The sequence below is a fragment of the Ovis canadensis genome, chromosome 7 (assembly GCF_042477335.2).
Source record: "Ovis canadensis isolate MfBH-ARS-UI-01 breed Bighorn chromosome 7, ARS-UI_OviCan_v2, whole genome shotgun sequence".
In the NCBI taxonomy this organism is placed as follows: domain Eukaryota; kingdom Metazoa; phylum Chordata; class Mammalia; order Artiodactyla; family Bovidae; genus Ovis; species Ovis canadensis.
In genome coordinates, this window is record NC_091251.1 from 37,526,784 (window position 1) to 37,544,242 (window position 17,459).

Genomic DNA, 17,459 nt, shown 5'->3' on the forward strand with positions numbered 1-17,459 from the left:
CATAATTTCTGTCCATTCTGTAAGGATTGGAGCGGAAATTACATTTACAAAGAGAATTATGTCTCCTTGTTTCTCCTCAGGAGATGAGCACATTTTCCTGAGCATAAGGGAGGGGACTAGACCAATAGTTTCTATTTTTGATTGGGCAGTCCAACAATACAGTTGTTGAGTGTACTCTTCTATATATGACTATTCACTTTTAAACTATCAACAAACCACTGTCAATAAATATAGTAAATATTGGTAAAGATTCTGAAAAAAAGTTTTCTTAGAATTAAAATAAAAATAGAATTTCAGGTATTTCCTTTCTACATCTCTCATTGGGTTGCCTGGTGCACTGAACTTTGGAGAACATTGGTCTAGACAGTACAGATGGGTGTCTGCATGCATGCTAAGTCGCTTCAGTCGTGTCTGACTCCTTGCAACCCCATGGACTGCAGCCTGCCAGTCTTCCCCTTCCATGGGATTCTCCAGGCAAGAAGACTGGAGTGGGTCACCATTTTCTTCTCGAGATGGGTGTCTGGCTAATGCTAAATTAATATATAAACGTTGACATGGGCAATTTAATTGTAAAAAACTAGAATTGACAGATTTACTGAACAAAAGAGTAATATCAACTAAGTACCTTAAAGGAGAGAATGTGAGGCTTTACCCCTCATACTGTGTGGCTGACACAGAACACAGTGGTATTATAATCTCGTTTGCTCTAGGAACTCATGCAGGCTTAAATTCTTTGGCTTTTGGGGGCAGTAACTTTATACTTTTGACTTTTATTGAATTTTCATTATACTAAAGTCCCTAGAGTTTTATTCATAGAACTTAAAACAGAGTGGCCCCATTTAGTGGTTGTGTCATTGAGTTTTTGAAATGAGGGAGATTAATTACTGAATTTCACCAAGTGTTTCATTGAATGAGATCTTAAGACTTTCAAATATTAACTTCCATTTTTATTCCCTGTGAATTTGATAAAATTTCTCATGATTTTCACCTATGTGTTTGATTAGAACATGTAGAACATTAAAAATTGCCTTTTTAGAGAACTTAAAACTTTTTATAGGTTAACATATTATTCTCAACAATTGGGGATAGATGGCTAAGCTAAAAACAGATAAACAGCACAAAAATGGTAAAAATGACTTTGTATCTGAAAAACTCTCTGGCATACATTAATAAACAAAGGGCTTATTGAAAATTTTAAAAGTAGCTTTTAAAACTGATGCCTTTGTTCAATTTCAGTTTTTAAAACATTTTCTTCCTTTCTTTAGTATTCTTCAAAGACACCAATAGTGATTTTGAAATCACATCTGTAAATTCTTTCTGTACCCAGGGATATAATTTGCTTAGGTTTGAAAATATGCATTTATTTAAAATTATTAAGTGCTATTTTACTTTATTTTTCTTGTCAATTCTCTTTTATACATTTTTCTTCTTTCTATTGAAAGGAGATCAGTCCTTAGATCTGTCCATATTCTAATTTAGATTGATTGTCCTTGCTGTTTTCTCTCCAGAGGGCAGAAGATAGCCTAGTCATTTTCTTTCATCTCATAAACTTGCAAGCAAGGAGATCAGGATGCTATCAGCTGGTATGGAAAGATGTTCTTGTTTAGGTTTTAGCCCAGTGAAAAGCTCACTAAACTTCTCAGAGAAAAACATTCCTTGTTTTCAATCACTTTATTTCACTTGTTTCTCTGTCTCTCTTTCTGTTTCTTTCTCTCTTCATTTCTTTTTTTCTTAGAATTACTTCTAAGATGACAAGATGACTTGAGATTTTTGTTGCTGGAAAATTTAAGGTCTACAATACTGTCTTATATAGTTTCAGTACATGATAATAAAGGAAAATATGTCCTAACATATTTTTATTAAAATATTTTAAAATAATAACATGAACTTTTTGATTGCTATCCATCATGAACCTTAGTTCATTTTCTATCAACTGCCACTTTGTAACCATAAACTGAATATATATATATATGCTAGTTACAATCTTTTCAGGCTTAGCTCCTAAATTTAGCTTTATAAGCTAATCACTAAACTAAAGAATTTAAAAAATTCAATAAAAGTTTGCTCAGTGTCTACTGCATTCTTGTATACTAAGCAAGGGGTGTTTTGGAACATATATTTATATTCCTTCATGATAAATACTATTTTCAGTAAAATGAAGAGGCACTTTAAGTCAATATAAGTTTCAGTGTAAATTGTGATAGTTAAATCTATAACTCCACATTTCCAGATAAAGGTCACTAATTTAAATATGAAATACATAATTTTGATTTTTCAAATTAACAAAAATGAATAATCATGATACCAGAGTTGATAAAGTACTTAGAAAAACTGTTGGAGGGTATATTAACTTGTACATTTTTTTCCTGGCTGGCAATTTAGAAATACTCAGAGCTTTTAAAGCATTTATACCCACTAAATAAGAATTAGAGGTGTAGAAAAAATTCATACAGTGCATAAGAATTTTTAGGAATCATGTTAAAATACAGATTCTGACTCAGAAGGAGTGCATGAGGTTTGGGATTCTAAATTTCTAATAGTGAAGTCGTACTGAAGTCACTCAGTTGTGTCCGACTCTTTGCAACCCCATGGACTGTAGCCTCCCAGTCTCCTCATTCCATGGAATTTTCCAGGCAAGAGTACTGGAGTGGGTTGCCATTTCCTTCTCCAAAATTTCTAATAAGTAATAAGGTAATGTTAATTCTTTGAGTAGTAAAAATTTATAAAGTCCTCCATACTTTATAGAGTTCTTTGTGTAGCAAGAGTTTATGTAGTTTCTTATATAGACTTCTTTAGAAAAAGTAAATAATATTGAAGAATATAAAAATTCCTGGAGAAAATGAAATTAATAGTGGTAAGTTTTTCAAGATCAGTGATAGGTTGTATACTTTTATTCTTTATACATGTCTATGTTTCTTAAAATATCTATAAATAACATATATTACTTTTATAAATTGAAAAGATAAACATTAAAATATATTATTCTTGAAGGCATGTTTCTGGATCTTCCACTTTCCCTAACCAATTTTTGTGACCTTTGCTATTTCTGGAACGTTACAAGTTGCTAGGAAGCCCATTATTTATGTCATATGTTACTTACCATGCAGGATATAATTTCTCACTCACTTGCTACTTGGGTTTAAAGTCAATGAAGTAAGTCTCTGTGCCAGGGTTGAGGAGAATGGGAAGATTCCCAGTGGGGCAGCCTAAAGGCTGTATTTTACTTGTAAGTGGCCAGTGCCATTTCATAAACCTAGGACACAGATTAGAAGTTAAGTTTAAAAAAATCAAATGTAACATCATGAGAAATGATAGCCATTAGCTTCTGGAGAGAATTCCTGTTATTAGTCTTTTCCCATTGGAAGGAAGCACACCTTATTTTCAATCAATTAATACTTTTCTTCCTTGAGAAAGAAAAAAAAAAACAGGAGAATGATATTTTCCATTTTGGGTTTTAATTTTCTTCAGTAAATTTTAAGGAGAATATTGTAGTTTAGAATAAAAATAAAAAAAATAATGATGATATTAGACAGGATTAAATAAAGGCAATATACTTATTTTTCTTTTCTTTTGCCTTTACAGTTGATGAAATTTGAATGCAATGGTTTCTCTTTCAACTAGACAGGTAGAAAGATACTTTCTCGAACTCACATTTCCACTGTCAAAATATAACAAATATTTTTCTCTGTCCCGTGTTCATGAATATGCCCTTTGTTGAAGGAGTTGATTCAGGCACTTACTGGAATAGGAAACAGTGTCTGCAGATAAGCCTTTCCTCTGCTTTTCATTTCCCTTGGATCTCAGATGTGTTTCCCCTGCTCCCCATCCAGTAGTAGGAAGAATGAAAGCTTGAATTCTCCACTTATCCTCCCTGAAACTGTTGTTGGGCCAAATCCAATTTCCCTAAAGGGACTCTTTGCTGCTATTCCCGCAGCTGGATGGTCATTACCCTAGGGACTCATCTTTTGTTAAGGTTATTTCAAACATCTGATACTCCTTTTCTCATAATGGACCAATGATTCCACTCTATCAGTTGATGCTATGCATTTGCCATATAAGTTTGAGCTTTTTTCTCTGATTAAAGGGACAGTTATTTTTTAAACTTATTTTTTAATTCATTACATGGGATCAAAAGCCTATCCATACCTGTAGCTACCCTTGTACTTTGGCATACAAATATAGCAGTTAATATTTACTGAAAACTTGTTACATGTCAGGCAGTAAGATGAGTAAATTTATGAGTAACTTAATTTAATCCCCTCCCAATCTGATATGTTAGATATACTTTTATTTTCACTTATGGGAAAGCTATTGAAGCTTACGTTAATTAAATAATTTGTAACATTTAATAAATGGGAATGACAATATCTGAATTCAGTTCTCTCTGAGAGTGAAGCCTGAGTTCTTAAATAGTAAACTATTTATCTTCCATCTTTACCCATCAAAGATGGAAAACAATTGCTATTGATATCTTATGCTAGATATTGTGACAAATTCTTATATTTAACTCATTTTATTTAATCCTTACAACACCCTGTGTGCTGAGTATCACTGTTGCAATTTTTAAAAATTCTGATTGTCAAGGTAACTTGTGTTTAAACAAAAATTTGGAAGAGTCAGAAAAATTAAGGGAGCTTAAAAAATTACAGTTTTTTCAAGCACACATAATTCAAGTAAAAACTTGACATATTCCCTCTGGTCTTTTTTGTTGTAAAAATTTATACATATGAGGTCATACAGCATTTACAACTTAGTATTCAGCTTACATTTATAGCCTGCATTTTTCCATGTAACTAAAACTCTCTTAAATACTACTAAAGCTGCATAATAGTGAGTGTTTTAATATCATTTCTCTAGGGCTTTTAGGCTATTTAAAATTTTCTAATCTTAAAATAATGCAATAAAAATCACTGGGCTTAAATTTTTTTTAAATTTTATAACATTTCCCTAGAGTAGACTACTTGAAATAAAATTACAATGTCAAAAATATTATATATACATATATCCTTCAGATATATTCTCAGAAGTAGATTAGATGGTAGTTCTATTTTTAACTTTTTGAGTAACCTCTATACTATTTTCCATAATGACTATACCAATTTACAGTCTTACCAAGAGTGGACAAAGATCCCCTTTTCTACATCCTTGATAAGCAATTGTCATGTCTTGTCTTTTTTGATGCTAGCCATTCTAACAGGTGTGAGGTGATAGCTCATTGTGGCTTTGGTTTATATTTCTCTATGATTAGTGATTTTGAATAACTTTTCATGTACTTGTTGGCCATTCATAAATCTTTGGGAAAATGCCTATTCAGGTTCTTTGTCCAGTTTTAAACTTGATTATTAGTTTTTTCCTCTTGAGTTCATGAGTTCTTTATACATTTTGGATATTAACCCCTTATGGAGACCCCAGTTCAATTGCTGGGTCAGCAAGATCCACTGGAGAAGGGATAGGCTATCCACTCCAGTATTCTTGGGCTTCCCTTGTGGCTCAGCTGGTAAAGAATTCACCTGCATTGCAGAAGACCTGGATTGAGAAGATCCCCTGGAGAAGGGAAAGGCTACCCACTCCAGTATTCTGGCCTGGAGAATTCCATGGACTGTATAGTCCATGGGGTTGCAAAGAGTTGGACATGATTGAGCGACTTTCGCTCAGTTCACTCACTATCAGATATATGATTTGCAAGTATTTTTTCCCATTCCATAAGTTGTCTTTTCATTTTGTTGATTGCTTCTTTTGTTGTGCAGAAACTTTGAAGTTTGATATCATATCTCATGTTTATCTTTGATTTTGTTGCTTATACTTTAAGTGTCATAGCTGAAAAGTCATTGCCAAGATCCATGTCAAGAAGCTTTTGTTTTCTTCTAAGAGTTTTATGCTTTTAGGACTTATGTTTAAATCTTCAATCCATTTTTAGTTAATCTTTGTGATTAGTGTAGGATAGGGGTCTAGTTTCATTCTTTTATATGTGACTATCCAATTTTCTCAAGATTTTTATTGAAGAGATTGCCTTTTTTCCACTGAGCATTCTTGACTCCTTTGTCAAATATTAGTTAATTGTATATGTATGGATTTATTTCTGGACTCTCCATGCTGTTCTGTTGGTCTATGTGTTTATTTTTAATGCCAATATTATACTATTTTGATTACTATAGCTTTGCAATATAGTTTCAAATCAGGAAGTTTTATGCCTCCAACTGTGTTCTTCCTTCTTAAGATTGCTTTGGTGTCTTTTGCGGTTCCATACAAGTTTTAGGATTGATTTTCCTACTTCTGTGAAAAGTACTATTGGAATTTTGAGAGATTTCATTGCAAATTGGACTCCCAAGTGGCTCAGTGGTAAAGAACCTACCTGCCAAAGCAGAAGAAGCAGAAGATGTAGGTTTGATCTCTGTGTCAGGAAGATCCCCTGCAGAAGGAAATGGCAACCCATTCCAGTATTCTTGTCTGGATGATTCTATGGACAGAGGAGCTTATGGTCCATGGGGTTGCAAAAGTCAGACATGACTGAGCACACATGCCTTGGTTGAATAGGTTGCTTTGGTGAGTATGAATATTTTAACAATATTACTTCTGATCCATGAACATGGGCCCATGGAATATTTTTCCATTTACTTGTGCTTTCTTAAATTTCTTTCATCATTATCTTGTATTGATACATCAGTCTTTATTATGAAGCCAAAAAAAATTGAACAGCTGTGGTACCATGATATTTTCTTTACCCTAAAAATAAACAACCAGATGCCAGTCATCAAAAGATCAGAAAAAGGAAGAAAGAAGAAGGGGTGCTGGTTATGGAATATGTGACTCCTTTCCATTGTTTAAAGGGTTAATAGGGTAGCAGAGATGTGCCTGCAAACGGGGTCTCTCTGCTCAGGCTGAGCATCCTTGCATACGAGGTGTTCTGCCAAAGAGTCTGGATACAGCCTTGAGTTTAATGGTCCCTTGCAAACGAGGGAGCATTCCCTTCTTGAGATAAGAGGGAGATGAGGGCTTTGCGCAGACTCTGCAGTAGACAGAGATTTCACTCCCCTTTGCTGTACGATATCATGTATGCACCTGCACTGTACTGAAAAGGCTTATTCTTACAGTCTGGAATTCTGCCTAAGGAGGGCTTTATAATAATAAACGGCAATTCGTTTGGCCAGTTCTGTTCCTCTGGCCAGAGTGGTCTCCTGTCTGTCTCTTGTGTGTCTTGTATGTTCTGTGTCATTTCACTCGTAGTAACCAACATTGTTCATGTATTTATAATTTATCTGTTGTGATAACAGTTAAAAAACGGGTTACTGTTGGGAGCCACGTTAGGCATTACTGACAAAATGGAGGCATGGCCCCAAATCCTTCTCCTCATTCCACAGGCACAGTCCTGGGATGAAGGAGTTAGCTTTTGTGATTCTGACTTGTTTTTCCTTTCTTCGGTTGAATTGGCTGGAAAGAATATTAAGGTGCTTGAGAGAAGCATGAGAAAGCACAAAGCTTTCTGCAGTTGTGCCCAGAAAATAATCTATAAAATAACCACTGACATTTGTTCAAGGATCTTAACAAAGAATGTCCCAGGATGAGCATGTAAGCCGCAGCTTGAGGCCATGGGAAGGACTGTTTCTGAGACCTGTTTGTGAAGGAAATATTTATGGCAAAAGAAGTTTGCTGAGCTTAGGGTTTAGGAATAATTAAGAATAGCTAGAAGGCTTTTTAGGAGATAGTGAGCTTAAGATTGCAATTGTGTTCTTTGGCATTGCCTTTCTTTGGGATTGGAATGAAAACTGACCTTTTCCAGTCCTGTGGCCACTGCTGAGTTTTCCAAATTTCATCTCACATCCTAGTAATGTAATGCTCAAAATTCTCCAAGCCAGGCTTCAGCAATACATGAACCGAGAACTTCCTGATGTTCGAGCTGGTTTTAAAAGAGGCAGAGGAACCAGAGATCAAATTGCCAACATCTGCTGGATCATGGAAAAAGCAAGAGAGTTCCAGAAAAACATCTATTTCTGCTTTATTGACTATGTCAAAGCCTTTGACTGTGTGGATCACAATAAACTGTGGAAACTTCTGAGAGAGATGGGAATATCAGACCACTTGACCTGCCTCTTGAGAAACCTGTATACAGGTCAGGAAGCAACAGTTCGAACTGGACATGGAACAACAGACTGGTTCCAAATAGGAAAAGGAGTACGTCAAGGCTGTATATTGTCATCCGGCTTATTTAACTTCTATGCAGAGTACATCATGAGAAATGCTGGACTGGAAGAAACACAAGCTGGAATCAAGATTGCTGGGGGAAATATCAATAACCTCAGATATGCAGATGACACCACCCTTATGGCAGAAAGTGAAGAGGAACTAAAAAGCCTCTTGATGAGAGTGAAAGAGGAGAGTGAAAAAGTTGGCTTAAAGCTCAACATTCAGAAAATGAAGATCATGGCATCTGGTCCCATCACTTCATGGGAAATAGATGGGGAAACAGTGGAAACAGTATCAGACTTTATTTTTGGGGGCTCCAAAATCACTGCAGATGGTGATTGCAGCCATGAAATTTAAAGACACTTACTCCTTGGAAGAAAAGTTATGACCAACCTAGATAGCATATTGAAAAGCAGAGACATTACTTTGCCGACTAAGGTCCGTCTAGTCAAGGCTATGGTTTTTCCTGTGGTCATGTATGGATGTGAGAGCTGGACTGTGAAGAAGGCTGAGTGCCGAAGAATTGATGCTTTTGAACTGTGGTGTTGAAGAAGGCTCTTGAGAGTCCCTTGGACTGCAAGGAGATCCAACCAGTCCATTCTGAAGGAGATCAGCCCTAGGATTTCTTTGGAAGGAATGATGCTAAAGCTGAAATTCCAGTACTTTGGCCACCTCATGGGAAGAGTTGACTCATTGGAAAAGGTTCTGATGCTGGGAGGGATTGGGGGCAGGAGGAGAAGGGGATGACAGAGGATGAGATGGCTGGATGGCATCACTGACTCGGACATGAGTCTGAGTGAACTCTGGGAGTTGGTGATGGACAGGGAGGCCTGGCATGCTGTGATTCATGGGGTCACAAAGAGTTGGACACGACTGAGTGACTGAACAGAACTGAACTGAGCTTAAGATGCTTAGGGCAAATAGAATTTAGAAAGATAAGAAATAAACTGAGAAATGTGGCATAAGTTACAATGTAATCACAAGTTAAGTATAGGACACATAAAAGAAAGTAGGTAATAGATAGTAAAGCTGATTCTGAGAGAATTGCTGAAGCAGGAAATCTGTTTGTAGGACAACAGTGATTTCTGGAGTAAATCAGTAAATCTGGGTGGGGGAAACTGAAAATGTCAAATCTCTGACCTAATGCTTTGGTCAAAGTATAAAAGAGAACCTGAAGCTTGAAATAAACATGTAGCTCCTTACTATGAGTCAGAGACTACATCATTGTCCGCCAACACCGCTCACCCCTTCAGGTTGATTTCCTGGCTGCTGGAGCTGGACTCCAGCAAGTTACTTTCAAGTTTGTGATGCTCACAGGGAAATTGGTCTGACCAAACTGTATCCATTCTAATCTAGAGCAGTTGTTGTCAGAAAAACTTTACTATGGATAAAGTGAAGCTTTTTAGGATCAGAATATTCCTCAACAGGTCTGAGATGTCACAGGATTATACTTCTAGAAAGTCAGAGATTGTGCATCCAAATTGCTTCCTTTTTAATACTCATTAAAAAAAAAAATTGTGTACCCTTGAGGGCAATCAGGACATCTCCCAGTGTTTCTTTTATGTGGGTCCTCAGGAGAAAGCAAAGACATTAAGGGGTGGGGAGACAAAGGAGATGGGTTTTCCTTAAATAATAATCTTATCAGAGCCAGAAGTGATTGAATGCTAGAAATGTATGCTTTCTTCTGCAGACAGGACCCTTGCATTCTAGTAGGGGTTGAACATACCTCATCAGAGTGAGTGTGAATGAATCCCTCCTTTTATTCTATCTTCCACACAATAGACAGATATTATTTCTGTATTAAGTGAATGAATAGATGTCTTGAGGTGGTCAGTTAATTGAGAATTTCAGTGCATGGTATGTTATCTGTGCAAGGTGGCCAGATAGGGCAAGGACCTAGGGTTTTTCCTTTGATAAAATTACCATGAAAATGAGCATTACTCTTTGAAATAATCCTAACACACAGGGAAATCCATTATGGAAAAAATTTTCAAAGGTCTCAGACTTCAGGTTTTATTGTCTTAAAAATTCTTAAACCAGTTTTAGTCATTTGCATTATGAATAACTCAGCCATCCTTGAAAAGTCTCATAATTTATTATCTCCCCTGGTTGTATAATTATTCTCCTAGTAGTAGAATTTCCACATGATTACTTTCTATGTCATAGATCCCCTCCAAATTCATTTCATCATTCCAAGTGCTTCCTACCCTTTCCAAATCACCTTGCTGTTTTTACTTGTAATCATATCCGGGCCACAATCACCTCAGTGATCAGTATTGTATTATTGTAGTGCCATGTCCTGTCTATTGTCACCTTTATTAAAAGTGCTCATTCAAGTGAATGCTGGAAAAGATGGAAAGGTTGATGTTGGAGGAGAGGAGGGTGGTCCATGTTACTAGCTCTTATTCATTCTAGATTGGGAAAGGGAGGGAAGACAAGAGGGAATGAAGGAAGTATCCTATAGCAGGTAGAGGAGGGAATAGACCTCCTGAATACTCTGTACTTCTGTAGCTAGCAATCAATTTGGGTTAGATTGATTATGGACTTTGGAATTATGCAAATCAGGGTTCAAATCTTGTCTCTCCCATTTACTTCTCTATGACATGGGAAACTATAAAATATTTTTAAAACCTGGATTATTTGAAGCTATTCTTTGTGTAAAAAAAAGCTTTATCAATCCAGACTAAAGGGATACAACTCCAGTTCTACTCTCCTAGCTTTAACATATGCAAGGCAGTAAAGGATAAAGCTGTGCCTGGACTTGTAAACTTTAATTAAAATGGAAATTTTCCTCATAGTGGTTTTTTTCAAGCAACCCATACATATTTTTTAAAAAATTTTTATTTTTACTTTATTTTACTTTACAGTACTGTATTGGTTTTGGCATACATTGACATGAATCCTCCACGGGTGTACATGAGCTCCCAACCATGAACCCCCCTCCCACCTCCCACCCCACATCATCCCTCTGGATCATTGCTGTGCACCAGCCCCAAGCATCCTGCATCCTGCATAGAACATAGACTGGCGATTCATTTCTTACATGATAGTACACATGTTTCAATGCCATTCTCCCAAATCATCCCACCCTCTCCCTCTCCCTCTGAGTCCAAAAGTCCACTCTACACATCTGTGTCTCTTTTGCTGTCTTGCATACAGGGTCATCATTGCCATCTTTCTAAATTCCATATATATGTGTTAGTATACTGTATTGGTGTTTTTCTTTCTGGCTTACTTCACTCTGTATAATCGGCTCCAGTTTCATCCATCTCATTAGAACTGATTCCAATGTATTCTTTTTAATGGCTGAGTAATACTCCATTGTGTATATGTACCACAGCTTTCTTATCCATTCATCTGCTGATGGACATCTAGGTTGTTTCCATGTCCTGGCTATTATAAACAGTGCTGAAATGAACATTGGGGTACATGTGTCTCTTTCATTTCTGGTTTCCTCAGTGTGTATACCCAGCAGAAGGATTGCTGGGTCATAAGGCAGTTCTATTTGCAATTTTTAAGCAAGGTGAAAAGACAGCCTTCTGAATGGGAGAAAATAATAGCAAATGAAGCAACTGACAAACGACTAATCTCAAAATTATACAAGCAACTTATACAGCTCAATTCCAGAAAATTAAATGACCCAATCAAAAATGGGCCAAAGAACTAAATAGACATTTCTCCAAAGAAGACATACGGATGGCTAACAAACACATGAAAAGATGCTCAAAGTCACTCATTATTAGAGAAATGCAAATCAAGACCACAGTGAGGTACCACTTCACACCAGTCAGAATGTCTGCGATCCAAAAGTCTGCAAGCAATAAATGCTGGAGAGGTTGTGGAGGAAAGGGAACCCTCTTACACTGTTGGTGGGAATGCAAACTCGTACGTATCTGTCTAACAAATCTGTAGCTGAACCGCTTTGTGGAAGGTACTAATAGAATAGTGACCAATAGGTTGAGGATCAGAGAAATAGGAACATTGTATAGATAATTATCAAAAAGGGTTTTATTCAAAAAGTAAGGAATTATTAATGTGATTATTTCAGTGAACAAATTTCATGCACTATTTGGGAATTTGAGTATATTTTTATTGAGAGATTCATTCTGAGTTACATATGATGCAATTTTAAGCCTTTTTTTCCATTATAAGTTAACCCTATAGGAGTGCATTGAACTCATATCATTCGTGAGATTGAATACTCAGAGATAAGAACGTGTATGGAAGCTATATTTTAGGTTCAAACAGATACTTTTAAAGGAAGAATCAGATCAATTTGCTCATGTTTTTTTATGGTAACTAGGGCAGTAAGTGGAGCTCACACTAAACATTTACTTTATTCTAGGCTAGGTGTTTTAAGAATATGTTACATTTAATGTTTCATTAATTTCTATGGTAGATATTGTTACTCTGATTTTTAAAAAATTATTTGTTTTTAATTGGAGGATAATTGCTTTTCAATATTGTGCTAGTTTCTCCCATATATCAACATGAATCAGCCATAGGGGACATATGTCCCCTCCCTCCTGAAATTTCCTCCCACCTGCCACCCCATCCCACCCCCTGTAGGTTGCCACAGAGCACCAGGTTTGAGCTCCCTGTGTCGTACAACAAATTCCCACTGGCTATCTATTTTACATTTGGTAATGCACATGTTTCAGTGCTACTCTCTCAATTTGTCCTACCATCTCCTTCAGCCACTGTGTTCACAAGTCTGTTCTCTATGTCTGTGTCTCCATTGCTGCCCTGAAAGCAGGTTCATCAGTACCATCCTTCTAATTCCATATACATCCATTAATATATGATATTTGCTTTATGATTTACTTCACTCTGTATAATAGGCTCTAGGTTCATCCACTTCATTAGAATTGACTCAAATGTAGTTTATGGCTGAGTAACAGTCCACTGTATATGTAAGATTAATCTCCGAAATATACAAAGCAGCTCTTGCAGTTCAATACCAGAAAAACAAACAACCCAGTCAAAAAGAAAGCAGAATATCTAAACAGACATTTCTCCAAAGAAGATATACAGATGGCTAATAAACATATGAAAAGATGTTCAATATCGCTTATTATTAGAGAAATGCACATGAAAACTACAACGAGGTATCACCTCACAGCAGTCAGATTGGCCATCATTGAAAAATCTACAAGCAATAAATCCTGGAGAGACTGTGGGGAAAAGGGAACTCTCTTGCATTGTTAATGGGAATGTAAATTGCTACATGGAGAACAGTATGGAGATTCTTTAAATAACTAGGAATAAAACTGCCATAAAACCTAACAATCCCACCACTGAGCATATACTCTGAGGAGACCACAACTGAAAAAGACACATGTACCCCAGTGTTCATTGCAGCACTATTCACAATAGGACATGGAAGCAACCTAGATGTTACTCTGATTTTTGCAGATGCAGAAATTGAAGCAGAGAGAGACTCACTTGACCCAGGTTATAAATACTGTTTTTAAAAGATCCAGGACTCCATTATAGCCCTCTTGAATTCTGACTCTTTATTCTTTTTTTAAAAATTAAATTGTGATAAAACTTACATTGCATTCTTAAACAGTCTCTTTGACTTTGCACTTAGGAAGCATTAAAATGTCAAGTCCTTCCTTCTTTTATTTATTTATTTTTTTAAACTTAATCCTATATATTTAAAATGAAAATGAGGGAAAATAGTATAAATTAATAAGGAAAGAAAAATAAGTGGATTGAAAATCTATTCTAACTAAAAGCTAAAGTATATGATATGATTTCTTTAAATAGTAAACTTGCAAGTTTTGCAAATGGGACTGAAAGGGTATAGCAAATGTGAATGAAGGGCACTCCACAGAGGATAACTGGAATTAAATTAAAACAATTTAAATATTTTAAAGCACATGCTATATTCCTTAATTTAGACTGAGAATTGTTGAATTAGCCTCCAGTTATTTATGAGCTCTCTTTCATTTTATATCCTTGTGCTTCCCTTGTGGCTCAGTCGGTAAAGAAACTGTCTGCAATGCAGGAGACCTGGGTTCGATCCCTGGGTTGGGAACATCCCCTGGAGGAGGGCATGGCAATCCACTCCAGTGTTCTTGCCTGGAGAATCCCTAAGGACAGAGGAGCCTGCCAGGCTGCAGTCTATGGGGTTGCAAAGAGTTGGACATAACTGAGCGATTAAGCACAGCACAGCCTCTAACTCAGTAGCATAACCTCCATATTTTGCTTTCTTTGTTGTCAATTCATAGCTTCTGAAAAACCTCTAAGCTCAAGCTCAAGTGAAAGTTGCTCAATTGTGTCTGACTCTTTGTGACCCGATGGACTGTAGTCCATGGAATTCTCCAGGCTAGAATATTGGAGTGGATAGCCTTAACCTTCTCCAGAGGATCTTCCTAACTCAGGAATCCAACCGGGGTCTTCTGTATTACAGGCAGATTCTTTATCAACTGAGCTATCATGGAAGTCCATACTCATATAACATAACAGTAATTCTTAAAGCAAGGTGTATTTTTCACATCAGAATCAACTGGGAATATAAGTTTTTTAAAAATGGAAACATAAATTAGTGTATTTATTTAGAGGTATGCATTATTATTGTGATCTACCAAGAGTCTATAGTAATGTGGTTAAATAGGGAGGAGAGCTTATGGACCTTGTGATGATGACCAAAATGATAGAGTAGGCGGTGAGATAATTCAAGTCCAGCTTAATGGTGTGACTACATTTCTGAAGCTTATTAGCGCTACTTGATTTAAACAAAGGTGGCTAGTTAAGGTGTTTAATGATTCATTTCTATCTCTATTTTTCTTACAGGCTAAAATTGGAAGAAAATATTCTAGAAGAACTACTTAAAGTGAAGTAATATTTAAAATAATATTATCAATGATGTTATTCTGTCTTATGTCAATGCTATTTTGAGAAAAATTCTTCATATTGACTAAATACTGATATTCCAGTTTATTCTCTACTTATAATGCCACTTACTTCCAATGAGAAACTGAGGCAAGAAAAACGGAATAAAATAGACTCTTAATATGCACTTCTGATTATGTCTGTGCACATTATAAGTTAGAAGAAAATGCATGTTTTGCATAACAAGAGTATCACTGCTACCTTTCATGAATTCATCCTGCTGGGTTTCCTGTGTAGCCAAGAAATAGAGATTCTCCTTTTTGTTTTATTCTCCATCATCTACATCTTGACCTTGTTGGGCAACAGTGCCATTATCTGTGCTGTGTGGTGGGACCAGCAACTCCACACTCCCATGTATATTTTATTGGCCAACTTCTCATTCCTGGAGATCTGCTACATCAATTCCAATGTGCCCAGCATGCTGTTCAACTTCCTATCCGAGACCAAGACCATCTCCTTTCATGGCTGTATCCTACAGTTCTACATCTTCCTCTCTCTTTGTGCCACAGAACTCTTCTTCCTGGCCCTCATGGCATTTGACAGATATGTTGCCATCTGCCGTCCATTGCACTACCCAACCATAATGACCAGGAAAGTCTGTGGAACCCTTGTGTCTGCTTCCTGGGTGGGTGGATTCTTATGGTTAGTCACACCTGCTGCTCTCATCTCCCAAGTTCCATTCTGTGGCTCAAATGTCATTGATCACTACCTCTGTGATCTTGGGGCAATGCTGGCCATATCATGTGTCCCTGTCCCCAAGACAGCTCTGACTTGTAGCACTTTCAGTGCTGTGATAACATTCATCACTTTGTTCTACATTCTTGTGTCCTACACTCTGGTACTTCGAGCTGTGGTTCAGGTTCCCAAAGGTTCAAGTAGGAGAAAAGCCTTCTCCACATGTACCTCCCACCTGATAGTTGTGTTCCTATTTTACGGCTCAGTCACAGTGATGTATGTAAGCCCAGGGGTGGCCAGTCAGCCTGGGCTGCAGAAGTTCTTGACCATGTTGTACTCAATTGCAACTCCACTTTTAAATCCTCTGATCTACAGCCTCAGGAATAAGGAGATGAAGGTTGCTCTGAAGAAAATTATGTGTAAATTTTAGAAATAACTCCTGAATGGGAGACACTTTGGTGAGTTAAAGTTCCTTTTGAGGACTGTAGTAAAGAGTCAAGGAAAATTATACTTAAAAGTAATAAATGTTACTAGATCTAAAATAGATATTTCTAGAGGAAAATTTCTTAAAATTCAAAGTCTTCTCTATTATTTACTGATTGAGTGACTAGTTATTTAAATTGATATTTATGTTTTCCTAATTTTAACTGGAGATGACCAAGTTAAATCATATCTTCATCATAATGTTGGTAATATATTATCAGTAAAAACTGTACCAAAATTTATCATTACTTATTGTTGCCAAGTATGAATTTCAGGAGTTTCTTTTTTCCCAAACTTAAAAAATTATTTTTATTATTAAAGTATGATTCATATACAGTTTTATACTTGTTTTAGCTATACAAAATAGTAATTCAATATTTTTATAGATAATGCTCAATTTAAAGTTGTTATAAAATAATGGCTATAGTTCCCTGTGTTGTGTAATATGTCTTTGTAGCTTATTTATTTAATACATAATAGTTGGTATCTCTTAATCTCCTTTTGTGTCTGTCTCCCCTTCCTTCTCTCTACTGGTAGCCACTAGTTTGTTCTCTGTATCTGTGAGTCTGTTTCTGTTTTGTTATATTTATTTGCTTGTTTTTAGATTCCACATATAGGTGATAACATACAGTATTTGTCTCTCTCTGTCTGACTTATTATACTGAGCGTAATACCCTCCAGTCCATCCATGTTGTAGCAAATGGCAGGGTTTCATTATTTTTTATGGTTGAGTAATATTAGGGAATCTCAGGTGGCTCAGTACTGAAGGATCTTCCTGGCAATGCAGGAGACATAGGAGATGCAGGCTGAGTACCTTGGTCAGGATAATCCCCTGGAGGAGGAAATGGCAACCCACTCCAATATTTTTGACTGGAGAATCCTATGGACAGAGGAGCTTGGTGGGCTACAGTCCATAGGGTTGCATAGAGTCAGACATGCTTGACTGAACACTCAGCAGGCACACATTTTATGTATATGTGTACATAGAATACTCATCTTCTTCTTTATCCATTCATCTGTTGATAGACACTAAGGTTGCTTCCACATCTTGGCTATTGAAAAAATGCTGCTATGAACATTGGGTTGCATATGTCTTTTCTAATTAGCATTTTCTTTTTCATCAAATAAATACCAAGGAATGGAATTTCTGGATGATATGGTAGTTCTACTTTTAGTTCAAAGTGTTTTCCAAAGTGGTTGCACCAATTTACATTCCCACC

At 36.4% G+C, this 17,459-nt stretch overlaps 1 protein-coding gene across 1 annotated transcript; it reads left to right on the plus strand.

The window, feature by feature from the left end:
* The first annotated feature begins 15,247 nt into the window (after positions 1 to 15,247).
* On the plus strand, positions 15,248 to 16,186 carry LOC138444005 (olfactory receptor 11G2-like). Its single transcript, XM_069597363.1, has one exon. It carries the CDS (start codon positions 15,248 to 15,250, stop codon positions 16,184 to 16,186), a length of 939 nt encoding a protein of 312 aa, XP_069453464.1.
* The last annotated feature ends 1,273 nt before the right edge of the window (positions 16,187 to 17,459 follow it).